The 23,951-nt window shown below is 38.9% G+C and overlaps 3 protein-coding genes across 4 annotated transcripts; 1 reads left to right on the top strand and 2 right to left on the bottom strand.

Moving 5' to 3' along the window:
- Nucleotides 1-267: 267 nt before the first annotated feature.
- extl2 (exostosin-like glycosyltransferase 2) lies at nucleotides 268-3,348 on the top strand. The gene is made up of 5 exons (XM_057334009.1): nucleotides 268-306; nucleotides 1,168-1,595; nucleotides 1,863-1,933; nucleotides 2,072-2,187; nucleotides 2,507-3,348. The coding sequence occupies exons 1-5, from the start codon at nucleotides 269-271 to the stop codon at nucleotides 2,898-2,900; spliced, it is 1,047 nt and encodes a 348-aa protein (XP_057189992.1). The 5' UTR covers nucleotide 268; the 3' UTR covers nucleotides 2,901-3,348.
- A 1,042-nt stretch (nucleotides 3,349-4,390) lies between these two features.
- LOC130554393 (uncharacterized) lies at nucleotides 4,391-13,481 on the bottom strand. 2 transcript variants are annotated; one of them, XM_057334012.1, is made up of 3 exons: nucleotides 11,866-13,481; nucleotides 5,173-5,891; nucleotides 4,391-5,083 (listed from the first exon to the last, which is right to left on the bottom strand). In XM_057334012.1, exons 2-3 carry the CDS (start codon nucleotides 5,843-5,845, stop codon nucleotides 4,749-4,751), a joined length of 1,008 nt encoding a protein of 335 aa, XP_057189995.1. In that variant the 5' UTR covers nucleotides 5,846-5,891; nucleotides 11,866-13,481; the 3' UTR covers nucleotides 4,391-4,748. The 2 variants fall into 2 exon arrangements, with proteins under 2 accessions (XP_057189995.1, XP_057189994.1); XM_057334011.1 differs by having other exon boundaries at nucleotides 11,646-13,481.
- A 1,403-nt stretch (nucleotides 13,482-14,884) lies between these two features.
- On the bottom strand, nucleotides 14,885-22,350 carry cdc14aa (cell division cycle 14Aa). The gene is made up of 15 exons (XM_057334008.1): nucleotides 22,019-22,350; nucleotides 21,664-21,754; nucleotides 21,444-21,519; nucleotides 20,527-20,619; nucleotides 20,128-20,207; nucleotides 19,851-19,917; nucleotides 19,179-19,241; nucleotides 18,990-19,077; nucleotides 18,237-18,467; nucleotides 18,021-18,159; nucleotides 17,747-17,912; nucleotides 17,226-17,323; nucleotides 16,300-16,425; nucleotides 15,802-16,192; nucleotides 14,885-14,994 (listed from the first exon to the last, which is right to left on the bottom strand). The coding sequence occupies exons 1-15, from the start codon at nucleotides 22,062-22,064 to the stop codon at nucleotides 14,965-14,967; spliced, it is 1,785 nt and encodes a 594-aa protein (XP_057189991.1). The 5' UTR covers nucleotides 22,065-22,350; the 3' UTR covers nucleotides 14,885-14,964.
- Between the last annotated feature and the right edge of the window lie 1,601 nt (nucleotides 22,351-23,951).

Here is a 23,951-nt window from a genome sequence, read left to right on the forward strand (position 1 = left end):
TATATATATATATATATATATGGGTATGATATATCAAAGCTTTGAAGTTCACAGTTTAACTATTCACATAACCTAACTTAATGCATTTCTTACATTTTATAAACTAAGGTTTAAACGCGTTTTACTCACACTTGAAATATTGAAGGTCTATAATGTTGCTCTTTGTATTAATTAATTCACTTAATTTTAAAGTAACAAAAAGTTAACAAAGTTTTGCATTCGAAGCATGTACCAAAACTTTTAACAGGACTTTCCTGTGAGTGCGCGCATGCGCAAAGAAGTAACCTTCCATGGGAATGCCATGAGGTAGATGTTTGCTTTAAGTTTGTAAAACCTTTTAAACTGACAATGTTTTTCTTTAATATAGGGTTTTGTGTGTCTATTATTCAGCGTATAACTATTATTTACAGTGTTTTCGGCGATATAAAACATATGTAAATACCCATACTGTACTGAAAACGTAATTTGCGTGCAGAATGGTGTCTGTTGTATCACTATCTGTTGTTATGTTTCATTCTGTGTGCTAAAACGGTACTGGTTTATTTATTTTAGCTAATGTGGTTACTTTCATGCATATGTGTGTAAACTATGAGGTAAAGCATGTATAGCGCTGATACTAACCGTATAAACCCTTACGAAAATGAACCATGTTTTTTTGTGGTACAAGTGTAGTAACCATGGTTTTTTGGTGCATTGATTACTTAGGGCAAAACCATGGTTTTACTACAGTTACTATCGTTTACTATGGTTTTTACAAAAAACATGGTTTTCAGAACCATGCTTATTTTGTGATAACCATTTTTTTACTACAGTAACCATGTTTTTTTATGTTTTAGCTGTAGTAAAACTATGGTTTTTCAATTTTAACTGTAGTAAAACCATGTTAAATTTTCGTAAGGGAAACGTAACGTTAGCTGATAGTAAACGTATTAATATCGTTTCACCCTCTGTGAAAAAAAATGGTTTGTACTGTAAGCCCATGCGTTAATAATAATATAGCTTTCCCCCATTACGTGACGATATTTTAAAGACTGTATTTGGTTGCTTTTGGAAGGCCATTTATTAAATAGTGTAGGATTCTTCTAAACTGAGTCACATGGGTTTATGACAGAAAAAATAGATTTTTTCATTTTTCTGTTTATTTAACACTGTTTCTCTGATCATTAGGATCCATCTGTGCAGCTGCAGGTCACTGAGCCGGGTGCGAGCACACTTTATCATCGGCCCATTACTATTACTGCTTCTGGCCGGAGTGGCTCTGACCTTTTTACTGCCTAACAATGAAGACAACAGCATCCTCCGAGAACTCCGGCAAAGTTCCAACACCTCATTTACCCTACCAGACCCAAAGGACAGTTTCACTATTGTCATGCAGACGTACAACCGTACCGATGTTCTCCTCAAGATCCTCAACCATTATCAGGCCATGCCTCACCTGCAGTGCATCATCATAGTGTGGAACAACCCCGGACAGCCGCCACCCAGGGAACTGTGGGATTCACTTGGTCCACACCCAGTGCCAGCCATCTTTAAAGAGCAGAGCGTGAACAGAATGCGCAATCGACTGCAACCACACCCTGAGATCAAGACTGATGGTGCGTCTATGTGATTCTTAAATAAATGGGTGATTTGTCAATGGAGTGACATTTGAAGAAATTGTTCATCCAAATAGTTCATTCCAATTCTGTCGCCCTCAGTGAGTCATTTGCTCACCTCTTGTTGTTGTAGACCTGTGTGATTCGCCCATGTGACTTCATATCTGTTTTACATTGTCATTTTTTGACACCGTAATTTTTTCGACCAATCAGAATCGAGTAAATTTGCTTTTGTTTGTAATATGTACTGATTGACACCTTTTCTAGCTGTTTTGATGCTTGATGACGACACGCTGGTCAGTGTTCCTGATATCAGCTTTGCATTTTCTGTCTGGAAGGTAAATCGTCATGTTATACTGTGTAACACTATTTTCTGATCACACTTCATCTGTGCTTTATATTGCTAGAATTGTAGAATTTAAATGCAATTTCATAAGGTCATGCTATAACTTGTTTCTTTTCGGTTTATATTGTAGCAATTTCCGGATCAGATTGTGGGTTTTGTTCCACGGAAGCATGTGTCCACATTATCAGGAGTGTATAGCTATGGTAGCTTTGAGCTTCAGGATCCTGACAAAGGTGGTGGTGACTGGTAAGTCTGTATTAGCCATGGACTCTATGCCCCGTCTGCATAATTTTAGCTAAATTAATCTTTGAAGCAAACAACATTGGCCTCCACTGACTTCCATTGTATGGACACAAAACCACTGAGACATTTCTCAAAATGTCTTCTTTTGTGCACCACAGAAGAAAGACTCAAATACAGGTTTTTGAATGACATAAGGGTGAATAAATTTAGATTATATAGAATATATAGATTTTTATTTTTGGGCGAATTATTTCTGTTTATCACAATACATCCACACAGTACAGTTGCATGCCACTAAACTGCCATTTAACCTTCCCAACAGGTACTCTATGATCCTTGTGGGTGCCGCTTTTTTCCACCTGCGCTTCCTGCAGCTGTTTCAAGACCAGCCCAGCGAGGTGCACCATCTGGTGGATGAAACGCAGAACTGTGACGACATCGCCATGAACTTTATTGTGGCACGCCAACTTGCGCGGATATCGGGCCATAACCGTCCTTCAGGGGTTTTCGTGAAGCCTGTAGATATGCGTAATCTGGAGAAGGAGGCCAGTAGTGGATACGTTGGCATGTGGCACAGGGCAGAGCACATGCTCCAGCGTTCCTATTGTCTGAATAAGCTGGCACAGATCTACAGAGTCATGCCGCTCCGCTACTCCAATATGATGATCTCGCAGTTCGGCTTCCCCAGCTATGCAAATCACAAGAGTAGAATCTAACAGCTGGTTCTTTACTTAAGGCACATTTACAATAAAAATGTGTATTCATATATTATAATGACATTAAAAGCATCCAGGTTAGAAACCATTAAGAAATCAAAGAGAATTTTGTCTTTTTGGGTTGGTGGTTTGCTGTCCTGATCTTTCATCACCCTGTCCCCAACACTGCAAATTTTCTCTGTTTTTCCTTTTCTGAAACACACAGTTTACGTGATAGGGCTTCTGTTAGTGAGCTGATGAATTAAATCAGGAAGAAATTTAAAATGTGTAGTGCTGGGGTGCTTTTACAGGACCAAGCGCAAGAAACATGGCTGTACATAATATACTGTAGGTTATATAGTATTTTTTTTAACGTTTTTTTTCTGCACGTGCAAGCGAACTGATTTTGTGAATCTGTACATTGTAGATGTGTTTTTCTTACAGAACTGTAACTCAACAATTAATAAATTAATTATAACTGTGTTGATTAATAATTTTCATGTTCTTGACTTCAGTGCACTATATAAGGAAATACAGGGCAATTGTGGACACAATAATTCATTTTAAATCAAAATAAGACATAAAACAGAAAAAAGATACATTCTAAGCTTTACTTAGATTTTACATTTACTATTATATAAACATTGTCTTTAAAAATATACTGACAGTTGACTATTGACAGAGGCAATGTTTTAATGTCACTAGACCCATTTCATTTAATCAGTTTTAATCAAGTGTTTAATCCAATTATTATACAGTAACCGAACAGCTCTCATCCCCATTGACTCAGTAAAAGCGTTCTTGTGGCTCAGTGGTTAGAGCATGGCACTAGCAATGCCAATGTCATGGGTTCGATCCCATGGGATTGCACATAGTCAGAAACAAATGTATAATACAATGCAATGTAAGTTGCTTTGGATAAAAGCGTCTGCCAAATGCGTAAATGTAAATGGTGGATGAGATCTGTTTGATTACTGACATTCTTCCAAATATCTTACTTTGTGTTCAGCAGAACAAATAAATGTATACAGGTTTTGAACAACCTGAGGCTGAGTACATGATGACAGAATTTTCATTTTTGGGTGAACTATCCTTTAAAGGAGCTCCTCCTCTTGTCACCTGTCAAGCTACATTTTGTTCTTTTTTTAAATAAGCTGTTAAAATAATGTTCAGGTTTACATTAGTTAAAATGTTCTAAAGTTATTTTACTGTAATTTTTATGCCCTTGTATTAGTTCTTATTGTTAGTTTGTTGTTCATGTCACAGTTTCTGTATTTTGCATAAGCATGAATAAAATTTAATAATTTTAAATTAAAGGACACTGCTGTATATTTTTATAGGATAAAGGTCAATATGGGCAAACTGAGCTAATTTAAGCCCTGAGGTAAACTATGATTATAAATAATTAAAACTGACAAAATGTACAGATATTATACCTATATTATACTATATATCAGGGTAAAGCTTACAATGCAAGTAAGATTAATACACCTGGGGTTTGATTTAAGGGTCTCGTTTTTAATGTAAACAATTTTAAGATTGTTAAAATTGACAAGAAAAGACAAGAAAATTGTTCAGTATGTGGTAGTCCAGCTTTTCTCTTTACTTCTAATATAACTAAACACCTTCAAAAAAATTTCAAAACTGACTATAAAACCAAAATACTGAAACATGATCACAATATTAACGCATTGAAAAGCTTATGAATAGACCCGTCACACAGTTACCTGATTAAAAATGAAGAAACATAGGAAAAAAAACATTAGAAAATACTGATGAACAAGGCAACAAAAAGAAACGAGAAAAAAAGCAGGTACAGTAAGTGCTCAAACGTCCAGCAAGTCAAAGTGTGTGATAACAGAAACACACTCATTTCATCAAGAGAGCCCGGCGCATGTTGAGAGCTTTTTCTATTTTGACTCTGGCCTTCTTAGCTCTGACCTGGCCTGCCAGCGTGTATGGCTTAGCAACCAAGTGTCTCCTGGCTTGTGATGTCTTGATGGTGCTCACTTGCACACAGGGGTGGTGAGAACTGAGCAGCTTAAGTTGATTCAATGGTCTCAGCATCACCAAGCCTTGTGAAGTGTGTGGAACAGTGGGGAGGTTTAAATTATCCTCTGCCATGTTGACAAGACAATTGGTCATCTTCCCATCCATGTTTTTTCCCGGCGTCTCTTTGGGATCAGGACTCCCATTGTGCTCATCTAGACAAGGAGAGAACAAAGACAAGAAAGTTAGTGCAATAACACAATTGGATACATCATCAGAGGGGTATTGAAATAAAAATGCATACTCAGTGCCGGCACACTATTGGGAAGGTGGGGGGAGCTCCTTGGGTCCGGGTGGTCAAAGGACTGAAGCAAAGAAAAGTGCTGGGGGTTAGGGGGCAGTGGCGAAGCATTGTCCGAAACAGCCTTGGAAGCCTTCCGAATGCACTGCCGTTTCAGGACTCTGTAACGCCGGGTGACTTCACACAGGGCGGCAGCAAGGGTTTCAATCTGTTCGTTGAGGTCAGCTATCTTGGATTTCAGCTGGAGTTTTTTACGTCGACAGCTCTCCAGGCAGCACAGCTCCTCCTGCACTAAAAGATCTTTTGGCATTTCCACTACCTCCTCTTTGACCTCAAACTCCTGCAGGTCCAAGACTGTTGCCATTGGGGGCTTGGGGTTTGACGCCCTGAGGTTAGCCAGGTGTGCCATGATTTTATTCTTTTTGACCTCATCCACAGTATTGTGGTAAGCCTTCTTCGATAGCTCAGTGTGGCATTTTAGGTGCCGGTCCAGCCTCGTAGTGTCTTTACCGCACCCTAGGACAGGGCAATGTCCCACACGGTATTCGATCCTGCCAGACTCCAGGGCCAAAAGGAGCCTCCTTTCCTCTCCATTGACAACACGGTGAAACACCCTTAGATGCTGACTGAGCTGAGAATATTGCTTTAGGCAAACAGGGCACATGGCAACACCCATCTCAGTTTCGGGGCTTTAAGTCCAGACGGAAGGATCACTGGCTGTGCTGTAAAAGGGGCAGGGCAGCATAACTTGATCATGTCTATTGTCAAATAAAATACTCTATACAATCTCAACATGTCAGTATTGTATTCTCTACTACAACTACAACATTTGGTTATTCTCCAACTCTTTCATGACACCCATAACATATCACTGAATATAGTGCCATCTAGTGGCTTTTGATCAATAACAGGCACAATCACAGTTGTTTTTGACATAAAAGAAGCATAATTACTGCCTGACAAGATTTTTCACAATTCCTCATCACAAAGAAATGTCAAGACATATTTAAAATGGAAACTTAACGCCAGAGTACGACAGACATACGGGCCTACCAGAACATACTGCAGTTTTGTCATCCTAAACAACTGCAGGCAGATACGATGTAAGAGATTCATTGTGCAGTGTAGTAGTGAGATTTATTATAACAGGATTTTTGTGAGATTCCAGGTGAGCTCACACTAAACGGGAGTTACTGAACATTGACATTAAAGACATTTTGGTAATAAACATATACAGTATGTCCTATATGTATTTGGTAATTATAAAAACTGCTCTTGCAAAGGAAAAAAGGCTTCCTGTAGTAACATTTTATTAATCACTCTTTTAAAACTTAACAGCAGAGACACTAGTTTCTACAATAATATAAATGCCTTTATTTTCTTATAAAAAACAAAGTCCAAACATGTCCACCTAAAAGGAGTGGGACTAAATTCTGTCTCGCACACACCCCTTGTCATGGAGGTCTGACGGCGTAGCTACGGCCAGAGCCGTTGAATATGAGAATTACGACACTCACATAGACCTCCATAGGAAGAATGGAATGCGGAAGTAACTCGCGTCATGGAGCCTCCGATAGTTCCAAACATTGCACTGAACCTACAGCAGACCACAGGATAGTAATTTCTTTATCACTGATTAAGTGAATATGATGGAATGCCTATGTTTTTGCATTAAGATCAGTACAATAAACATAAAATGTGATATAAAAAGGTTGACAGCGCGGGCAGCTCAAAGAGGAGTGTGTTATATGTTCCTGACAAGACTTTAAGTGTATACGTTGCGTTTGGGCGCAGCACCACCTTCGACCCATCCAGAGCAAACTGCATACATGAGGGATGCACTGACAATGCGTGAAGATCACCTACGTGTTTCGCCGATACCAGCACCAGCAGCAGCGCCATTTTATACGACAACATTCTGAGGTCTAAGGACTCCAAGGGTTCAAAAGCGGGTTCACACATAGCTTCCAGAACTGGGATCAAGTCCCATGACGGCACCATCGATTTTACAACGGGCCTAAGACGCCGTGCCCCTTTTTATCCCCTCATGACAGGCCGAGATTGCTGCTAAATACACTTTTATAGTGGAATGGGAGCGACCCTGTTTCAATAATTCCTGCAGGAACGTCAAAATCCCCACAATCGGGCACTGATGTGGTGATAACGCTCTTTGCCCACACCAATTTTCAAACATGCGCCATTTCAGTGCATAAAGCTCCCTTGTTGATGGTGCTCCAGCGCTCTGAATTGTTTCCACCACATTTGTGGGAACCCTGCTGCCATCAGGTTATCCCTCTCAGCGGGTAAGCCCACAGAGACCAAAGCTTCGGATGAGGATGCAGAATCTGCCCTCCTGCTTGTGATAGCAGGTCGTATGCCTGGGGAAGATGCCACGGTGTCTCTGACAACAATTCCATGATGCCCGTGAACCATGTCCTGGCCGGCCAACGAGGTGCCACTAGAATTAGTGAATGACCCTCCTGATGTACTTGGTCTAGAGTAGGTTGTATCATGTCTACCGGCGGGAATGTGTATAACAGGGTACTGCGCCATGCATGCGACAGCGCGTCCACCCCCAGCGGGGCGCTCCTGTGCGTGATCGAGAAAAACAGTAAACGGTGCGTATTCTCTGCGGACGCAAAGAGATCCACCTCGGCTTTGCCGAACCGATCCCAGATCAGCGCCACTCCCTGACCTGCGGGCCTCCTCTGGATAGCATGTCCGCCGCCCCATTCAAACGGCCCTGGACGTAAACCGCTCTGAGCGACGCTATATGTTCCAAAACAGGAGCTTTCGTACCAGCTGCAACAGGGGAAGAGAGTGAGTACCCCCTTGCTTGATTATACTGTTTAAGACACCACTGTCGTTTTGTCTGTCCTGACTATAACATGTTTGCCCCGCAGGCGCCATGCAAAGTGTTCCAGCGCCAGACGAACAGCCTGCAGCTCCAGATAATTTATGTGACGCTGTCTTAGCGCTGTTGACCATTTCCCTCTTACGGAGCTCTGCTGGCACAGAGCTCCCCATCCATGTAGCGACGCATCCGTCGACACCACAACACGTGATGTCGCCCTGCCCAGGGGAACTCCCTCCGATAACAAAACTGGGTTTCCCCATCTGCGCCGAGAGAGGAACACGGCTGCTTCGAGACTGATAATCCTCTCTCTCCAGCTAGTCAGGGATACGACTTCCCCTTCCTTGCTGCAGCGGGGGTTCCGCTTTTTGCTGGGGGCGGGCCTCGTCTCCCAGGACCGGCATGCTGTCTGGGCTGCGTATGCATTCTCTGCGTTCCCCAAGCATCGGGTCTTGGTGCTGCCGGGCTTTTGGCCGGTGGCGACCGGTAGACTGACCTGAGGCCCGCACCGGCAGTTGACGGCCCCGGGGGGTTAAACCTCCTCGGCATCGAGCCTCTCAGGGACTCCACCTGCTTTTTGGAATCCTCGAACTGCGCTTGGAACGTGCCTAAACCTTCGCCGAAGAGTCCGGATGGGAGATCGGTGCGCTGAGGAATGCACTGCAATCCCGCTCGGGCAGGTTAGACAGGGTCAGCCAGTCAGATGACGTTGTTCCACCACAGTACCAGCCATGGCATGGCCCAATGATCCCAGAACCCCACGGGTCGCACAAAGGATATAATCCGCTGTGGAACGTACTTCCCTTATGAGCGCATCACACGGCATCCCCGCCAACATGGCCTTGCTCAGCTCTCCCAGGCAGATGGCTTGGTATGTCTGTAGTAAGAACATAGAGCTTAGAGCTCAGGCCGTATGTGCTTGTTCACCGTAAACCCTGTCCAGTTGCTTAAAAGAGAAGTGGCAAGGGCCTGTTGGAAGAGTGGGAGTGCTTGTTATACCCGTGTTTCTGGAGGGCGCTAGGTATGCCGCCAAGGAATGCTCCATTGCAGGGGCTGACATCAGTCCTGCTCCCTCTGCCCCTTCGAGCTCCGTGAACTTATTCACGCCTGGCACCGGTGGAGGGGGTGACGTGGGCTTCGACCATGAGGACGTGAGCTCCTCAAGACAGTCCGGGTATAGCAGCAGGCGGGTTCTTACCACCACAGTGGTAAAGTTTCAACTGGAATCACCACATGGGCTACCATTTGTGAAAACAGAATAGCGTGACGGTGTCCTAGCAGCACGGTGAAGAGCTGAAGAACAAAGGGAATGACACATGTGACTGCATTTATATGCTGTGGGCAGGCAATCCCACCCACGTCGTCATGCGTCATTTGCCTTTTAAGGCGTGAATATAGGTGTCTTCAGTAGATGGCACAAGAGAGCGATATCCCATAGTCATGTGTTGTACTGAGTGGACCGACTGAATGGGAACGAATCCAGTATGTGCGCTGTAGGTAGAGGCGGGATTTAATATAAAATTATATAGCATTTATAGGTCCAAACACCGTTTTTGTTCATGTCCCACAACTCTGGTCACAATATTAAGATATGTAAAATACGATAATTGAATTACAATTTTACATAATTTCAAATGGAATTGTTTAATATACATATTAATTTACAGCATCATAAATGTTTTTGTATATTTTACTGATAATTTTATGAAGTATTTTTGAGTCATTACCGCAACAATGAAAAAAGGCTTTTATAATGAAGTTTTATCAAAGACAAACAAGTCTAGTTTCTATGGAAACAGAAATTACCACATGAGCACATTGCTGACAGATTAGGCCACCTCCCTACCTCACTCACAAGATCCCAAAAATATAATGTAAATATAATCTTGTCTGTGTCAGTATGTATTGTGTGTCCTTACCATACAGTTTATTAATTCTGTACTTTGAACTACATTTTAAAAATAAATGTATATTACTGTTTAATTCATGTACATCAAGATTCTAAGAGTCAAAACTAATGTAGTAGACCTTACTAGCTACCAATTAGCTGCAATATTAGCAATAATGTCATTTCCGCAAACATATATTTACTGGAGCACATTTTCAAGGTTTCCTGTATATTCAATTACAAATATAAAAAGAAACATGTTCCAGATTAAAATCTTAATGACTCCATGCAATTTTGTTGACTTTATAATATGCATTTCAGACTCTGATGATTAAAATAAAAATTCACAGGGGTTGATTTTTTATATTTTGGACAGTCAAAAGTGCCCGTAGTTGCAGAAACACCCATATACAGTTGAATTGTATGCCATATGGTTAGCTCTAGAATGGATAGAACAGAATGAAGTAAAACAAGTTTTAATCTGTAGTGGTTCAGTATCTGTACTATTGAACCTTAAATCAGGTATGGCCAAAAATCATCAGGAAATGTTCTATAAAGTACTGTTTAAAATCACAAAGATTAAGGAGAAAGATGGTAAGATAACGTTTATCTGGATCCCGGCTCATGTAGGAATCAAAGGAAAAGAAAATGTAGATAAATTAGCAAAACGAGCACTTGGAAAAGAAAATATAGATGATAAAATCAAGCTATCAAAATCCAAAGGGAAGATCATGGTATAGGAAAGAATTATTGGAGAGTGGCAACATCAGTGGGACCAAGAACATAAAGGAAGACATTTTTATTCATTAAAAAGAAAGTTGGCAGTGTAGGAAGTAAAGGAAGGAACAGGAAGGAAGAAACCGTTATGACCAGGTTAAGACTAGGACACAGTAAACTGAACAGTACACTGCATATTATAGGGAAGCATCCAACAGGACGATGAGAGCATTGTTTGTCAGGTACCAGAAACCATAGATCATGTAATTGTTAATTGCAGTATGTATAGAACAGACATGATAGATGATATGGTAAAAGTAGGTTTAGTGGGACAAGAACTTAAGGACATACTAGAATGTGGCGGTAGTTATCAAGGTAGACGATACCTATTCGGGTATCTAGCTAAAACTGGACTTCTAACAAGAATATGACCTGACGAAATAGAGAAGTTGACGATCACCAGAGGATGGCAGTAGTGCAACATAATGGATGCAAGCTGCCGTTAAACACCAAGAAGAAGAGCTTCACGGTGTCTCCACATTTTCACCAGCCTGTTTACATTTTTCACAAGGTACAGACGAAAAGTATGTTACACCTTCTTTCAATTATCTGATCAACGTTTGACCATATGTTTTTACGGTTTATCAGCAGACTTCTTGCAGATGTTTTGCAAACGTTGTCAGTCAGTAATAACGTTTGTCTTACTCGCTATTGCTGGTTACTGGCCTTATCCAGATAAAGAAAGTAGCTAACGTTAACGTTAGCAATTTTACAAGCTATGATATCACATCGACAATTTAACGCATTCGACCAGATTTAGCAATTTATGGTTGCGCATTAGCAGTTATGTGCTGTTGCTAGCTTTTCCTAAACTGTTTTAGTATTAATATTATTTCAGCGTTCTTTCCTCATGAGTTAAAGTTTTTGCAGAGACGTTTATAATGAGTCATTTTCAACAAAAACAATAAATATATAATGGGAAATACTATTCAAGGTTTAGTTTAGATAAATACATACCAAATGTTCGTCACGCTGCGCAAGTCTGTTGTCATTTGACAACAAAGTACCGCGAGAGAGACTTGAGCGCATACGGAAGCTGTCTTGTTTCGCGGTATTTCGAAATCTGACTCCGATCGTTCTGCGCAAAATAATCCAATATTATCCGACTGCAATACTGGAGGCCGCAATTCCAAGGACTGCACTTCTAGGGCCTATTTTTTGGGATAGCGAAACCTACCGAATCGGACTGCGGTCAATCTAGCCGCCCCAGTATTTCACTGCGGTCAAGCCAGCCGCCATTTCGAAAACGACAGTCAAACTAGCCCTCACTCGGTTTTGTTATGTGCGCATATACTGTACATTACGGTAAAAGCGGCTTTTTGGATTTCAAAATAAAGCGATCTATTTCGAACCTGGTTTCAATCTGTCGATTGTGAATTAATTAAAATACAAATGCATTTAGAAAATTAAATATATTTATATATAATTTTACCCATAAAACGATGTATGGTATTGAAAAAAGAACCTCAATTGCACTACAATTAAAGGCTTTAAACCAGGCCAAACGGGAAAGATTGACAGTTATGTTGCTAGGTGGTTGCTAGGCTTTTTTGAGATGTTTTTAAACTGCTAGGCAGTTTTTATATTTCTTACAACACTCTTATCCCACCTCAGTGTGTCACCTAAACAATATCAGGACTGTTCAATGTGGATTTTGTAATGTACAGAACTTCAAAATGGCCTATATGTATTATTATTTCTTTAACTTCAGATCATATTTTAAAGAAAACTGTCCGATTGCACAGACTCATTCCACTTTAACATGAGAGTAGACCACCTGAGTGTGTCACACAAACAATATCAGGACTGTTCAATGTGGATTTTTGTATGTACAGAACTTCAATATCCCCACCCAGGATATCTGCTAGTCCACACTTCTGCACCTGGCAGGAACCGGGCCTGATTTATATTTATTTATATTTTTATATGTCAATTTTTTGTAAGATTTCAGTATAGTATTTTGCGCTCTTTCTGAGATGCGACTCCGTTTTTAGTGATTTTTCTGCATGAAAGTTGCACTGATACATATGTTTGACTTTTATACATAACAACTCATAGATAAAAAGTATTTAACATTGCATGGTCACATTTGTGAGAAAATCAAGCTGAGAGAATCTCATAAAAAGGTGAGACTTAATCACAGTACATTTATATGTTACACCTTTGCATTTTCTCTCGAATTGCATTATGTATTTGTAAAACGCTTTCAGTTTGTTTCAGAGTTTAGTTTCTTTTGCAAAAAAGGTTGCGTTTGTTTGCAAAACGCTGGATTTGTTTGTTAAGTTTAGGCACAATTTTCGCTCTATACAGTTGTTGTACGACTCAGTCTGTCTGAAAGACTAAGATTGAGTGTTGCCTTGCAACTCAAATTCTTGCCCAGATCATTGACAGAAGGAGTGTAACTGATCACAGAGGAATAATTCTGAACATTTTCATTGTCAGATATTTCAACTGGGTTATCTGTATAAATAGTCTTATTTCCACGAAGCCACTGAATTATAAACATGTGCAAGGGGTAAATGTTGTGGACTGTGCAGTTGAGCGATTGTTCTTGGTTTGCTGTGAAATGTTTTATTCTGGGTATCACAGGATCTGTTGGAAATGCTGCAAGTGAACATTGACATCATTAACACATCCATTTTTTACATGTAATGCCTTACGCAATGAAAATATATTTTGGTAAATATTAACTGTTAATATATTAAATTATTTAATATATATTTTAAAATATATTGAATATAAAACATTGTACAGTACTGCAACACTTTTAATACTTAGGGAATGGATGCTTTACATATATCGATAAATATAAGCACTTGGATTTAATACATAGAAATGTATTATTCTAATTATTGCATTAAAGTTTTCAGTGTATTCCCAATATTGTTCCTTAAGTTATTATGAAGTAGTTTTTTTAAGTCATTACAAAAAATAACTTTCTATAACACCTCAAGAAAAACGTGTAGCTTACTCACAATACACTTCTATCACAGAGGTTTTTTGACGCCTTGTTTCTCCGCACGAAGCTGTGCACACGATTCCATTGCTGTGTTTGGTTGAAACGTTGCTGAACAACAGTCGAGAAATAGTCTGATTGTTTTCAACAGCTCCACCGTGAAATCTGTCCAAAATAGTATTCCAAGTGAAGAGCACGTTAACCGGACAACCATTCACAAGACAGCTCAACTCCAGAGCATCACCAACATGAAGCACGGATTTCAATGGAAATAACTCCATTTTGAACGCTAATAAAGAAAAATGTTGTCTTTTCAGTTGAACGATATTATTAACTTAAGCATTGTTTATATTATTTAAGTAGGCCTATTAAAGTATTTAACAAGTCTAAAAAACATCAAATTTGAAGGTAAGACGTCTCGCCTGATATTGCATTCAGAAACGTAATGCACAATGTAAACGCAATGCAGCTCGTTCCGCACATCTTAACTTGCCTTCTGTTGTTTTTCACTTACAGACAAGTCCCATTTTCTGTCCAAGACCCTCAGCTGTTCCCTTTCATGTCCTTGAATCAAACCACCCCGAATGCTCAGCACTCTCCATCACAAGCCACACCTGATTATGCCTACTTTCTTTATGCATATTTACTACTGCGAATGTATTGCTAATTCAAATCATGGTAGCCTACCTCTATTTTTTCGATCTATCTCCTTTGGTGATGGGGCTAAACTCCTGCTTAAAATATTAAGTATTTAAGATTAGACAACCTTTAAAAACTGAGATTTGTTGGATGGCATTTTAATACCTCTATATAAATTCAATTCCAGTGATTCTCAGTAATCAACTTACATACAGACTATCTGTACAAATTGTATTCTATATCACATTTTCTGTACAATTATATGACTAGACATAATTGAATCAATGAACACATGTCTCTAGCGAAAACACACCCATGACTGCTAAATTAAACTGTGACGTTTATCAGAATTTTCACAGTTTGTTGATAAAATAGTAGTTACTGTGTTTAACTAATACTGGTAGATGCACTTCATATTTTGTACACAAAATAGAGTTTTATACAGTAAATACATTTGTGTTTTTATGCTATTACATACATAGTGAAATGTTATTTTATAAATTGAAACCATATTTTTATTTCCTATTGAAACAATTTATAAAACCATAATGAACACTTTAAGCCCAGTGTTTGACATATTTAATATTTTAGCAGCTTTGTGAAGAAATTAAAGATCCATCCGTCAGATCAGCCATGCCAGGGCGGATCAGCTGTGATGGCCATCAGTGGATATCCTTTGCCTTAGTACTGAGCATATTCAGACTGAAGGGACTGTGGAGAGAAAGACAGAGTGACATTACGAAAATGATCTGAAATTACATGCAGTGATAATACTATAATATTAAAATCGACTAATGTAATTTTCTTGTAAAAGATTTGTATTAGTTCTAACAGTAAAGTTAGAATTCACCCAGAAATTAAAATGCTGTCATAATTTGCTTAATGCCTCACATGAAGAACAGAATATAAGATGAATATATATATATATATATACACAGTACATATAAGATGATTATAAAGACCACTTCAGAAGATGTAAACCACGCCGCTCCATAAGAACCCCCTGTTTCCGTTTTTAAACAGTACACAAACGTTTGAACAAAACACAATCAACAGAACATTTATAACCAAATCGAAACAAATATGTTTTAACTATATATGTAAGATTTAAATAATAATAATACAATTTTGAAAAAAGAAACCGGAAGTGCTTCTGGACTAGTGTATACATCTTGTGAAGTGGTCTATATAAGATGAATGTAGTGATGATTATATATAAGATGGAACAATTAAATATAGCAATTTAAGTGAAAATAGAACAATAAAAGAGGAGAAATTATGACTAAAAACTCAAATGCTGAGTAAATGGAGACATTCAATTTTCATTGGGTGAACTACACATTTAAAATTAATATCAAAATACAAAATTTACAGTTGATGGACACAGCATGAAGTCAGGGCAGAGAGAAAAATTATTAAAAAAAAAAGAATTCAGGAAATCAGTTGAGGAAAATAAGTTGAAGTAGCGAGTGAAATCAGGGGTGTAACCCCAGAGGTTGCCAGACGGTTGTCACTCACTGGAATGGATCTGCTGAGGTAGCGTGCTGGAAACCCACTGAGTCCAGCACGTACTGGACCTCTACGAGGGCTCGGACGGTTCCTGGAGAACAGACTGTAGCCAGTTCTGTTTACAGGCCTGACTGTATGGCTAGCACTAATGCTGTTAGCTCCAGGGAGGGTGTTGACGTTCGTGTCAACCTCTTGACTGTAGTTTAGGTGGGAGGGAGGCAGTCGAGGGTCAGAAGCAGGGTAGCCAAAGCTGAATCCTGATGGAGGAGCTGGGGGGCATGGGGTTAGGCCAGGAGATGGGGAGGGAGTGAAGGAGGATTGGGGTGTGCTGTTGGCATCTTCGAGGAAGTTGCTTTCATCATACAGGTTGCCGAGTGAGTGAGCTAATCGTGGAGTGAAGCTGTGCGGGGTGCATAAACGGGGAAGTAAAAGAGGTTTGGGTATGTAAATTAGATCTGGTCTAAATCACACATGCTATGCAGTCACATCAATGTCACATCAACCCACCTTTTAAGGTTACCAGCAGATGAGGAAGGGCTGCGTGCTAGTCTCCGTGCAGGCGAGGAGGAGTGGAATAGAGGAGCATTGGAAGATTTGGGAGGTGAAATGGTGCTCTGAGCTGGATTTATCACACTACCAGAAATGACAAATCAGCATAGTTTATTTCTAGAGTTCCTAATTCATTCATGTGGACACATAAGGAAGGAAACTTCTTCCTTGTTGCAAATTTTATATGTACAAACAGTTCTTGGCCGCTATTGATTATCATAGTAGGAAAAATGACAATGGTAGTCAAAAGTGCCCCAGAACTGTTCGATGTCCTGCATTCTTCAAAATATCTTCTTTTGTGTTCAACAGAACAAAGAAATTATAAAGTAATTTTTCCTACTATGGTCAATGGAGTCCAAGAACTGTTTGGTTACAAGCGTTTTCATCAAAACAAAGAAATTTATACAGATATAATACAAAATATAAATATAAAACTCGAAAGTGAGCAAATGATGACAGAATTCTTACTTTTGGATGAACTATCAAAGATATTTGAAATAATTTCCCAAACAGGAAGTGAATAATATTTTTGTATTAATGTCACTGCCACATCAATTTGGTGACAGTCCTACCCACTGGTTAAAAATAAAACCGTAGTAAAAATGCTTATATTTTATTATATTGTAATGATTTCAAATCCATTCTTGTCTTATACATCCATCTGAAAATTAAGTTTTGTAAAGAATTATATTTAACTTATTTTCTCTGTTATCATTTTCTAGGAACATCGCAACAAGTTGCTGGCAAAGATGACAAAACAGCATGTGAGGCTCTTTTAGTATATTGACAAATATTTACATTTAATTGCTAGATCTGGTAAAAAAATAACACAAATGAATTTGTATATGCGAATACTTGCATCCTTTGTATAATTTCATGGGTACCTATTGGCTGTGATGGAAGGTCTGGGATGGCGTTGGCCCTTTAATGCTAGTAGTTTGTCCCCTTGAGTCTGTATCATGTCCTCTTCTCTGAACTCATTCTATAGAATAACAAAACACAGTGTCAATGACAGTCTGAAGGCATGTTTATATTGACAGCAATTTGTGGCGACAAAGTGACAGGAAGTCATACATTTTTAAAAAGAGTTGGCTTTGTAAGATGACTTGAGCTATAGTTATCGTTGACGATATGCAAAGTGTGGGTGTTTAGAGATCAGACAATAAAACCTCTTTGCAACGCGAAATAATGCAATGTTGCATCAGAGGAGATGTTATGTTACTGTAAATGATTTACATTATTTGTATATGATAATAAGTAGGTTATCTTCAAAAATAGAATGTCATTTTATTTTTATTATTACCAATAAAGCCAAGATGCTGTTAAAGCCAATAATGCTTTATTGTACAGTGAACTCAAATATAAGTTATTGATGGACATCAGGGTGACATCTCAGATGTCTCACCTCATCCACACTCTGTGTCTTAAGACTGGCACTGTCGATGGAAATGTCATCCATGCTGGAGATGAGACAGGACATGTTTCTCTCTTGTTGCCGACTTTGTCTCAGCTGCTGTTGTTTTTGCTGTGAACGATAAAGGTCGCCTTGTACCCACATACTGTGTTGTTTCCTAGAGAGAGACAGATACAGATGAAAGCTTCTTTATGGAATTTCTGAGGAATTTTCTTTTATTGCCTCATGTTTCAAGATCAGTCTGTCAGTCTTAACCTCTACTTACTGTTCGAGAAAGTGCTGCTGCGGTCCAATGATGGAGCCGGGCCTGCAGATGCGTATCCAGGCGATTGCCTCAGGTGCTGTGAAACGATAATGCTTCATCAGGTAGCAGCCTATCAAAGTGCCCGTCCTACCAAGCCCCGCTGCGAAGAAAGTGTGAGAATGAGAATTTTGACACATGTGATGCAGCTTTACTATACATTGTTGTTACGCAACTTACCCTTGCAGTGGACAGCCACAGCACCCTTTGCACTCTCACAGATGTGCAGAAAGCGTCTTGTGATCAGATCACTAGGTGTGGTGCCGTCTACAAAGAACAGGTCGTGATGCTCAAACCCAGCATCTGTGAAGCGGCGACCTTCATAGATTTTCTTGTTCAAGCGCACAACATCCATTACATTGTGTTGGCGGAAGTAGGGGAAGTATGCTTCAGGACCGTGCAAAGGGTAACCTAACAGAGCCAAAGCATCATTATCATAACACTTCTAATCTACTTTTATCATCACTGTTGTTTCCTCATAATTGAGTTCAATTTATTTATATAGAACCTTTTACAATATGCAATGCTCCAGTAAAAAGAAGAGAAAAATAAATAACGTAACAAAAGCATGAAGAAAAAAGTGCCTTACAACCCCTAGAAAGCATGCCAAAGGCAACAGTGATCGGAAGATCCTCCCTAATATGTTTAGGAATATGAGGCAAGCCCTCCTTCTCAAGCTGACAACGAAACTATATTTTGCACATTTAAAATGTTCATGAATAATCCAGTTTCTCTTTGAAGTTGCCTTTTCTTTCATTTGGACAACAACTGAAAATCTGGTTCCCCTTCTTTAGAAAAATCTCACAGTAAAGAAATCTAAAAAGGCATTACAGAAGAATAGATAGATAAGTAAAAAGAAAAACAGACACAGAGGGAAATGAGAGTTGGAAATGAGTGGCAATGGTTTAGTTTAAATATACAGTAGCAGTTCACCATTTTCAATTTTACTCTTGGGATGAGGTCCACTGAAGGCCAACAGTTTTCCTGGCACAATCCAGTTAAAGTCACCGTTTTCCACACGCTTAAAAAAGGAGAGGAAAAAACAACATTTAATAATGTAGATATATGCAATGTTGACTGTAAAGGCTGCAATTGATCAAGGTTAAGAAAGGGGATCAATACCTCATAATGTTCATATTCTTCAACATCAAAATTCTCAAAGTCAAAGAAGCCGTGCTGTAGGGCCTAAAGGGAAGCGACATGCATTTAAATATTATTTAAAGCTGAAGTGTATCATTTCTGTACATCCCCCTCTGCCATTAGCTGGATACAACGTATAGTCCTGCCCTAAATCTCATGTCATTGGTTGAGGCAGTCCTGCTATGTTAGGTTACTCAAACAAACAGAACTATGCATTGTTTACTTATAGTTCATTATTTACAGTAATCTCTGTATAGTACGACAAATCACAGGCAAAGCCACCCAAATTTCATGCGTGATTGCCAGAGAATTTTCTAAACCTCTCCACCCTCTTAGTGTCTTATATTATCCTGCTTCCTGTTCATTATTACAATGTGTGGAATGTCCATGTGCTTTTTCTGATACAAACTGTGCCAATTCTTTCTCTCGTGTCACCACTGAAAAGATAGATACAGTAATTGGACTAAGAGATTATGAACTGGGGATTAAGTGCATTTCACATATACGCAATCCAGCCTTGAGCCAAAGAGCCTGCACAACCTTACTACTTACTAACCTCAATAGCCATACAGTTTCTATTCTGAAATATCAAGAGTTACATGGAAAGGATGGTGATGAAAAGTCATGACAAACTGACTGTTTAAATACACTTACCTTGCGGATTCCTTGTAAACAGTCTAAAATGGATAAATTATATGTGCAGTTGCCAAAAGCAGCATCTCTGCATGGATATAACGTAAAAAAAAGAATGAATTTAATACAAATTTGAGAATTTTGAAAAGGGGAAAATGGCTAAAAATCTTTAAAGAAAATCACTGTGCAGAACGGCCTCAAAATGATCCACATAATAACTGACTAATGTAACGAGATCTGATTAGTATTACAGTAGAATGTGGTATGGACACTTTCAGAAGTGCATGTAGCTTCTCACCTGAAAGGCAGGTATGACACATTGGTTCCAGAGATCAGAGCCCGATACACCTCCTCTGGAGTTCTCTTTAAGTAGATTACCTAGAGAAAAGCAGGAGCAAGACATGATTAGAAATTTCTTCGAAGACAGATTCTGAAAACACAGGGTCAACTGGATGTAAAGATTCCTTTCTCTTTTCCACTGTTGAACCCTTGTGCCCTGTGACCTTGACCTTGCCCATTTTAAAAAAATGTTGAAAATTCAGTCATAACTGACTCACCAGGTTGTTTGAGTTGCGTTTTGCCGTAAAAATAGTTTTAAGAACATCCTGGCCATTTTTCTATGTAATGAAAGTGTACAGAATATTCTTGAGATGTCAACATCTAAGGTCAGTGAAAGACAGAAAACGTATGGACTCACTGCATAAGCACCAATAAGAACAGCAGCATTGGCTCTTTTTCGTTGATCATAACTGGTGTAGTGGATGATACGCTTTCTGGATAGAGTAAAAGACTGCAAACATAAACAACACATAAACACATTAATTTAACAAACATTGTGAACGTGAATACTCGTTTTCTTCTTTAAGTTGTTTTGCTTAAATTTTACAAATTGCTTTTTGTGGAGGATAGTACTGCATCATTTCCTAGAAAGTTGACTTGAAAGTTACATGTAACTTCAACAATAACTAAGTAAAAATATTGAAGTTATTCAACAGAAACGACAGTTGGTTATTGTGGTTAGTTATTATGGACACTTGGTTATTGGATATTTTGTTGTCAAATGCAAAGAAATTCATACATTTAAATGTTGCTTAGTCTTAATTTTTGGGGTCATTGTAGATTATCAGGATACACAAACACAGTCTTAACCAATACATAACCCAGCACAGTATCCTGTATCTGTCAGCTCCAAACATAGCAAGTCATTTCAGGATAATGCCATTAAAGCCGCCATGTTTCTTTCATTCATGCCAGAAACTTCTGTTACACAGAGGTCTGTGGAATAGCCCTACAGCGCTCTCTACTGGTCATAATAGAAACTGCATGTAGCCCATCACAACACATTCGAAGAATTTGAACAAAGTAAAGATCTTAACCATTAAACAGATATGACTGATGACTCCCAGAAGTGGTGACTTGAAAACATATAAGGCTTCACATGCTGAACTATTAAAATGATTTTTTTTTGCTATTTATTTTTGTGGCCAGACTTAATGTAGGGGACTGACCACATGATTTTTCCAAGTGAGACGTGTTTCTATTTATCTGGAAAAAAATGCAAATCCGGTAGTTTCAGGCTTATGTTTTTAGACGTTTTAAAGAGATTGATTTTACCTTTAGTTTTTTGTTCAGTTTGCAGCAATATCTGTACAGCATTGCTAGATTAAGGGGTCCAAAATCTGCATAAAAGCTGTGGACAGAAATCCACCATGAAGTTATTGCTTGTAAAACAATGATCAAGATCATTCACATTTGACTTTCTTTGTTAATCCTAGTTACATTTGTAACTCATTTTAAATTAATTTAAGGGCCTAAATCCAGATGACTCACTTACTTTTCATAAATAAATTCATCATCTGTACAGAAGAAATGTGTGTTTGCTGTGCTCTTGGGTTTGCTTCTGAGTGTAGCGAAATATAGACGATCTGTGAAAAAAATTAGAAAACAATAAAGCAAAATAGCATTATCAAACCAAAATCCTTTTTACGTCTGGACTTAATAAGATATGGTAGATACGTTCTGGAATATATAAGATAATATAACAAACATCATCATAACATAGCAGTAGTTAATGTACAGTTTACTATAGCCTATATAATTCAACAATAATTGTCCATGAACTAGTCAAGCAATGTTTAGAATGTACATCAAGTACATTTACATCTGACCTGCTAGAAAGTAATACTTACCTTTGATCAACTCTGAAGCCCCGAGCAGTTCATTGCAATCTCCCATTGTATATACTCACAAAACTTCGATGTTTCAAACATCCGGGAAATTAAAAAATAAACATTCCAATAGTGAATCCGCATGTAAAGGTGTATCTGATAAAGAGGTACAGTGAAATCAAATCTTGTTATAACCCACTTCTGAATCCCGTAAGCTCCTCTATAAAGAAAGCAAATCCTCTAAATCTCTTCCGAACGGAAAGTGACATAAAACATGATATGTCTCGTAAACTTTAATGCTGTTTCTCGATTTTCTGAACTAAATCACGCTTGAATTTCCTCACGCGTTCTTCAATCCTTGCAAACTTTATAATACATGTTAAAGGAACATTGCCTAGTAACCACGTGCCACACCTTCACACAAATGCGCGTTGCTAGGGAGGGGCTTATTTCGACCAATCGGTGCCCGAGGGGTAGCGCCTACTGTAAACACTAGAATGAGGTTTTTAGATGAGCGATTGATTTTGTTCTCTTTAGCAGCACTGAGGTGCACGCTGTCGTGTGATGATGGCTGGAATACACTACAAGACTTTTCAAATCTGAACAGATGTTTTTAAAACTAGACATCATACACTTGCATACTTTTTGAAAGTTTCAGATAGAAACACACTGACTGATCAAATCTGCAGACTGGCACAGACTTTCCGCAACAAGTCCAGACTGAAAATCTGAGCGGTGTATTTTAGCCTTAAGTAATATCATGAGTCGTTGCACGTTTCTATCTCTATCTTTCTCTATGTGGTTTATAACTCGTCGTAAAGTAGCCTATTGCATAAAACTTTAACATAATTATTTTGCTGTCAAATTTTGCTGTGATAAAAAACAGCACTAAAGCACAGTGTCGTCTGGCCTCTCACCATCAGCTGCTTCACCTGCAGCTGACATGCTTTAAATCTCTTTAATATGATCAGGCCTGGGTCAGCTCATGCTTAACCACAAATACCAACAACATGCATTCAGTTAATTCATAGTTATAATATACTTTGTTTTAAAAATATAGAAAAAGAAATGTTATCCCACAAAGCCATATGGCAGATCGTGATTGACAAACAGACAGACAGACAGACAGATACTAGTTTTACCTGTGATGTGTGTTATCCAGGCCGTCGGTGGCACCATGGCTGGACGTCTACGCTTGATGCGCCAGTGTCCCCCCCAGGCCGACACATGGGACATGCCTTCATTGAGTTCCTTCAAGAGAGGAAGATGATACTGTTGATGAAGAGTTTATGTAAATGAAAAACGTCCTTATGTCGTCCCCCATCGAAATGAAACCAGAGAAGAATCAGATTCAGAAGTTTTCTTGAGTCACAGGACGGAAGAAATAATCTGCATTTTTCAAAGAAGTCGAGGCAAAGAAACGGCTATACAGCTCCACCTGCCAATGTGCCACGACACAAAGGTACGAGCTGCTCAAGTGACAGACTCAGGTTTCGGTTCAACTAAAAAAAAAAGGCTTTGGTACTCCTGGAGGTTTTCTGTTACTCTCAGTTCCTATAAAGGTGGGAATGTCACTCCTCACTTCTTGCTCTGATTGGGTTTGCAATATGACCTCAGTGACACATTCTTATTGTCTCTACGAGACTCCGTCACAATGAAGTGACCTGGGAATTTCACCGTTCTGGCATTGTGTGGAGGCCCTTTCTCTTATTCAAGGCTCAGTGACTATGAGGCTGTTCTGAGGCAACACCTGAGATGATGACGTGGTGTAGAGGTCATAGTGCAAATGGAACAGGGTGTCTAATAACAACTAACAGTATTACAGGAGAGGTTATCAACACTGTATGTAGATATTTGAGAAACAATGGAAGCTTTTAACTTGTATCTTTAAATTTAATTTATAATGTTTATAATATAGTATGTTATTGCTTTTAGTGTTGTTTTGATGTTTATT

Source organism: Triplophysa rosa, linkage group LG5 (assembly GCF_024868665.1).
Source record: "Triplophysa rosa linkage group LG5, Trosa_1v2, whole genome shotgun sequence".
In the NCBI taxonomy this organism is placed as follows: domain Eukaryota; kingdom Metazoa; phylum Chordata; class Actinopteri; order Cypriniformes; family Nemacheilidae; genus Triplophysa; species Triplophysa rosa.

What these genes read in the sequence shown, in the direction of transcription:
- extl2 (XM_057334009.1), top strand. Translation starts at nt 269, where the DNA reads ATGCGCAAAGAAGTAACCTTCCATGGGAATGCCATGAG. An exon ending in TTCCATGGGAATGCCATGAG is followed by an intron (nt 307 to 1,167) that starts GTAGATGTTTGC and finishes TCTGATCATTAG; the next exon opens with GATCCATCTGTGCAGCTGCA. An exon ending in GACAAAGGTGGTGGTGACTG is followed by an intron (nt 2,188 to 2,506) that starts GTAAGTCTGTAT and finishes CCTTCCCAACAG; the next exon opens with GTACTCTATGATCCTTGTGG.
- LOC130554393 (XM_057334012.1), bottom strand. Translation starts at nt 5,845, where the DNA reads ATGGGTGTTGCCATGTGCCCTGTTTGCCTAAAGCAATATTCTCAGCTC. An exon ending in CAATAGTGTGCCGGCACTGA is followed by an intron (nt 5,084 to 5,172) that starts GTATGCATTTTT and finishes CTCCTTGTCTAG; the next exon opens with ATGAGCACAATGGGAGTCCT.
- cdc14aa (XM_057334008.1), bottom strand. Translation starts at nt 22,064, where the DNA reads ATGGGAGATTGCAATGAACTGCTCGGGGCTTCAGAGTTGATCAAAG. An exon ending in GGCTTCAGAGTTGATCAAAG is followed by an intron (nt 21,755 to 22,018) that starts GTAAGTATTACT and finishes TTTTTTTCACAG; the next exon opens with ATCGTCTATATTTCGCTACA. An exon ending in GTTTACAAGGAATCCGCAAG is followed by an intron (nt 19,242 to 19,850) that starts GTAAGTGTATTT and finishes GCTTCCCTTTAG; the next exon opens with GCCCTACAGCACGGCTTCTT.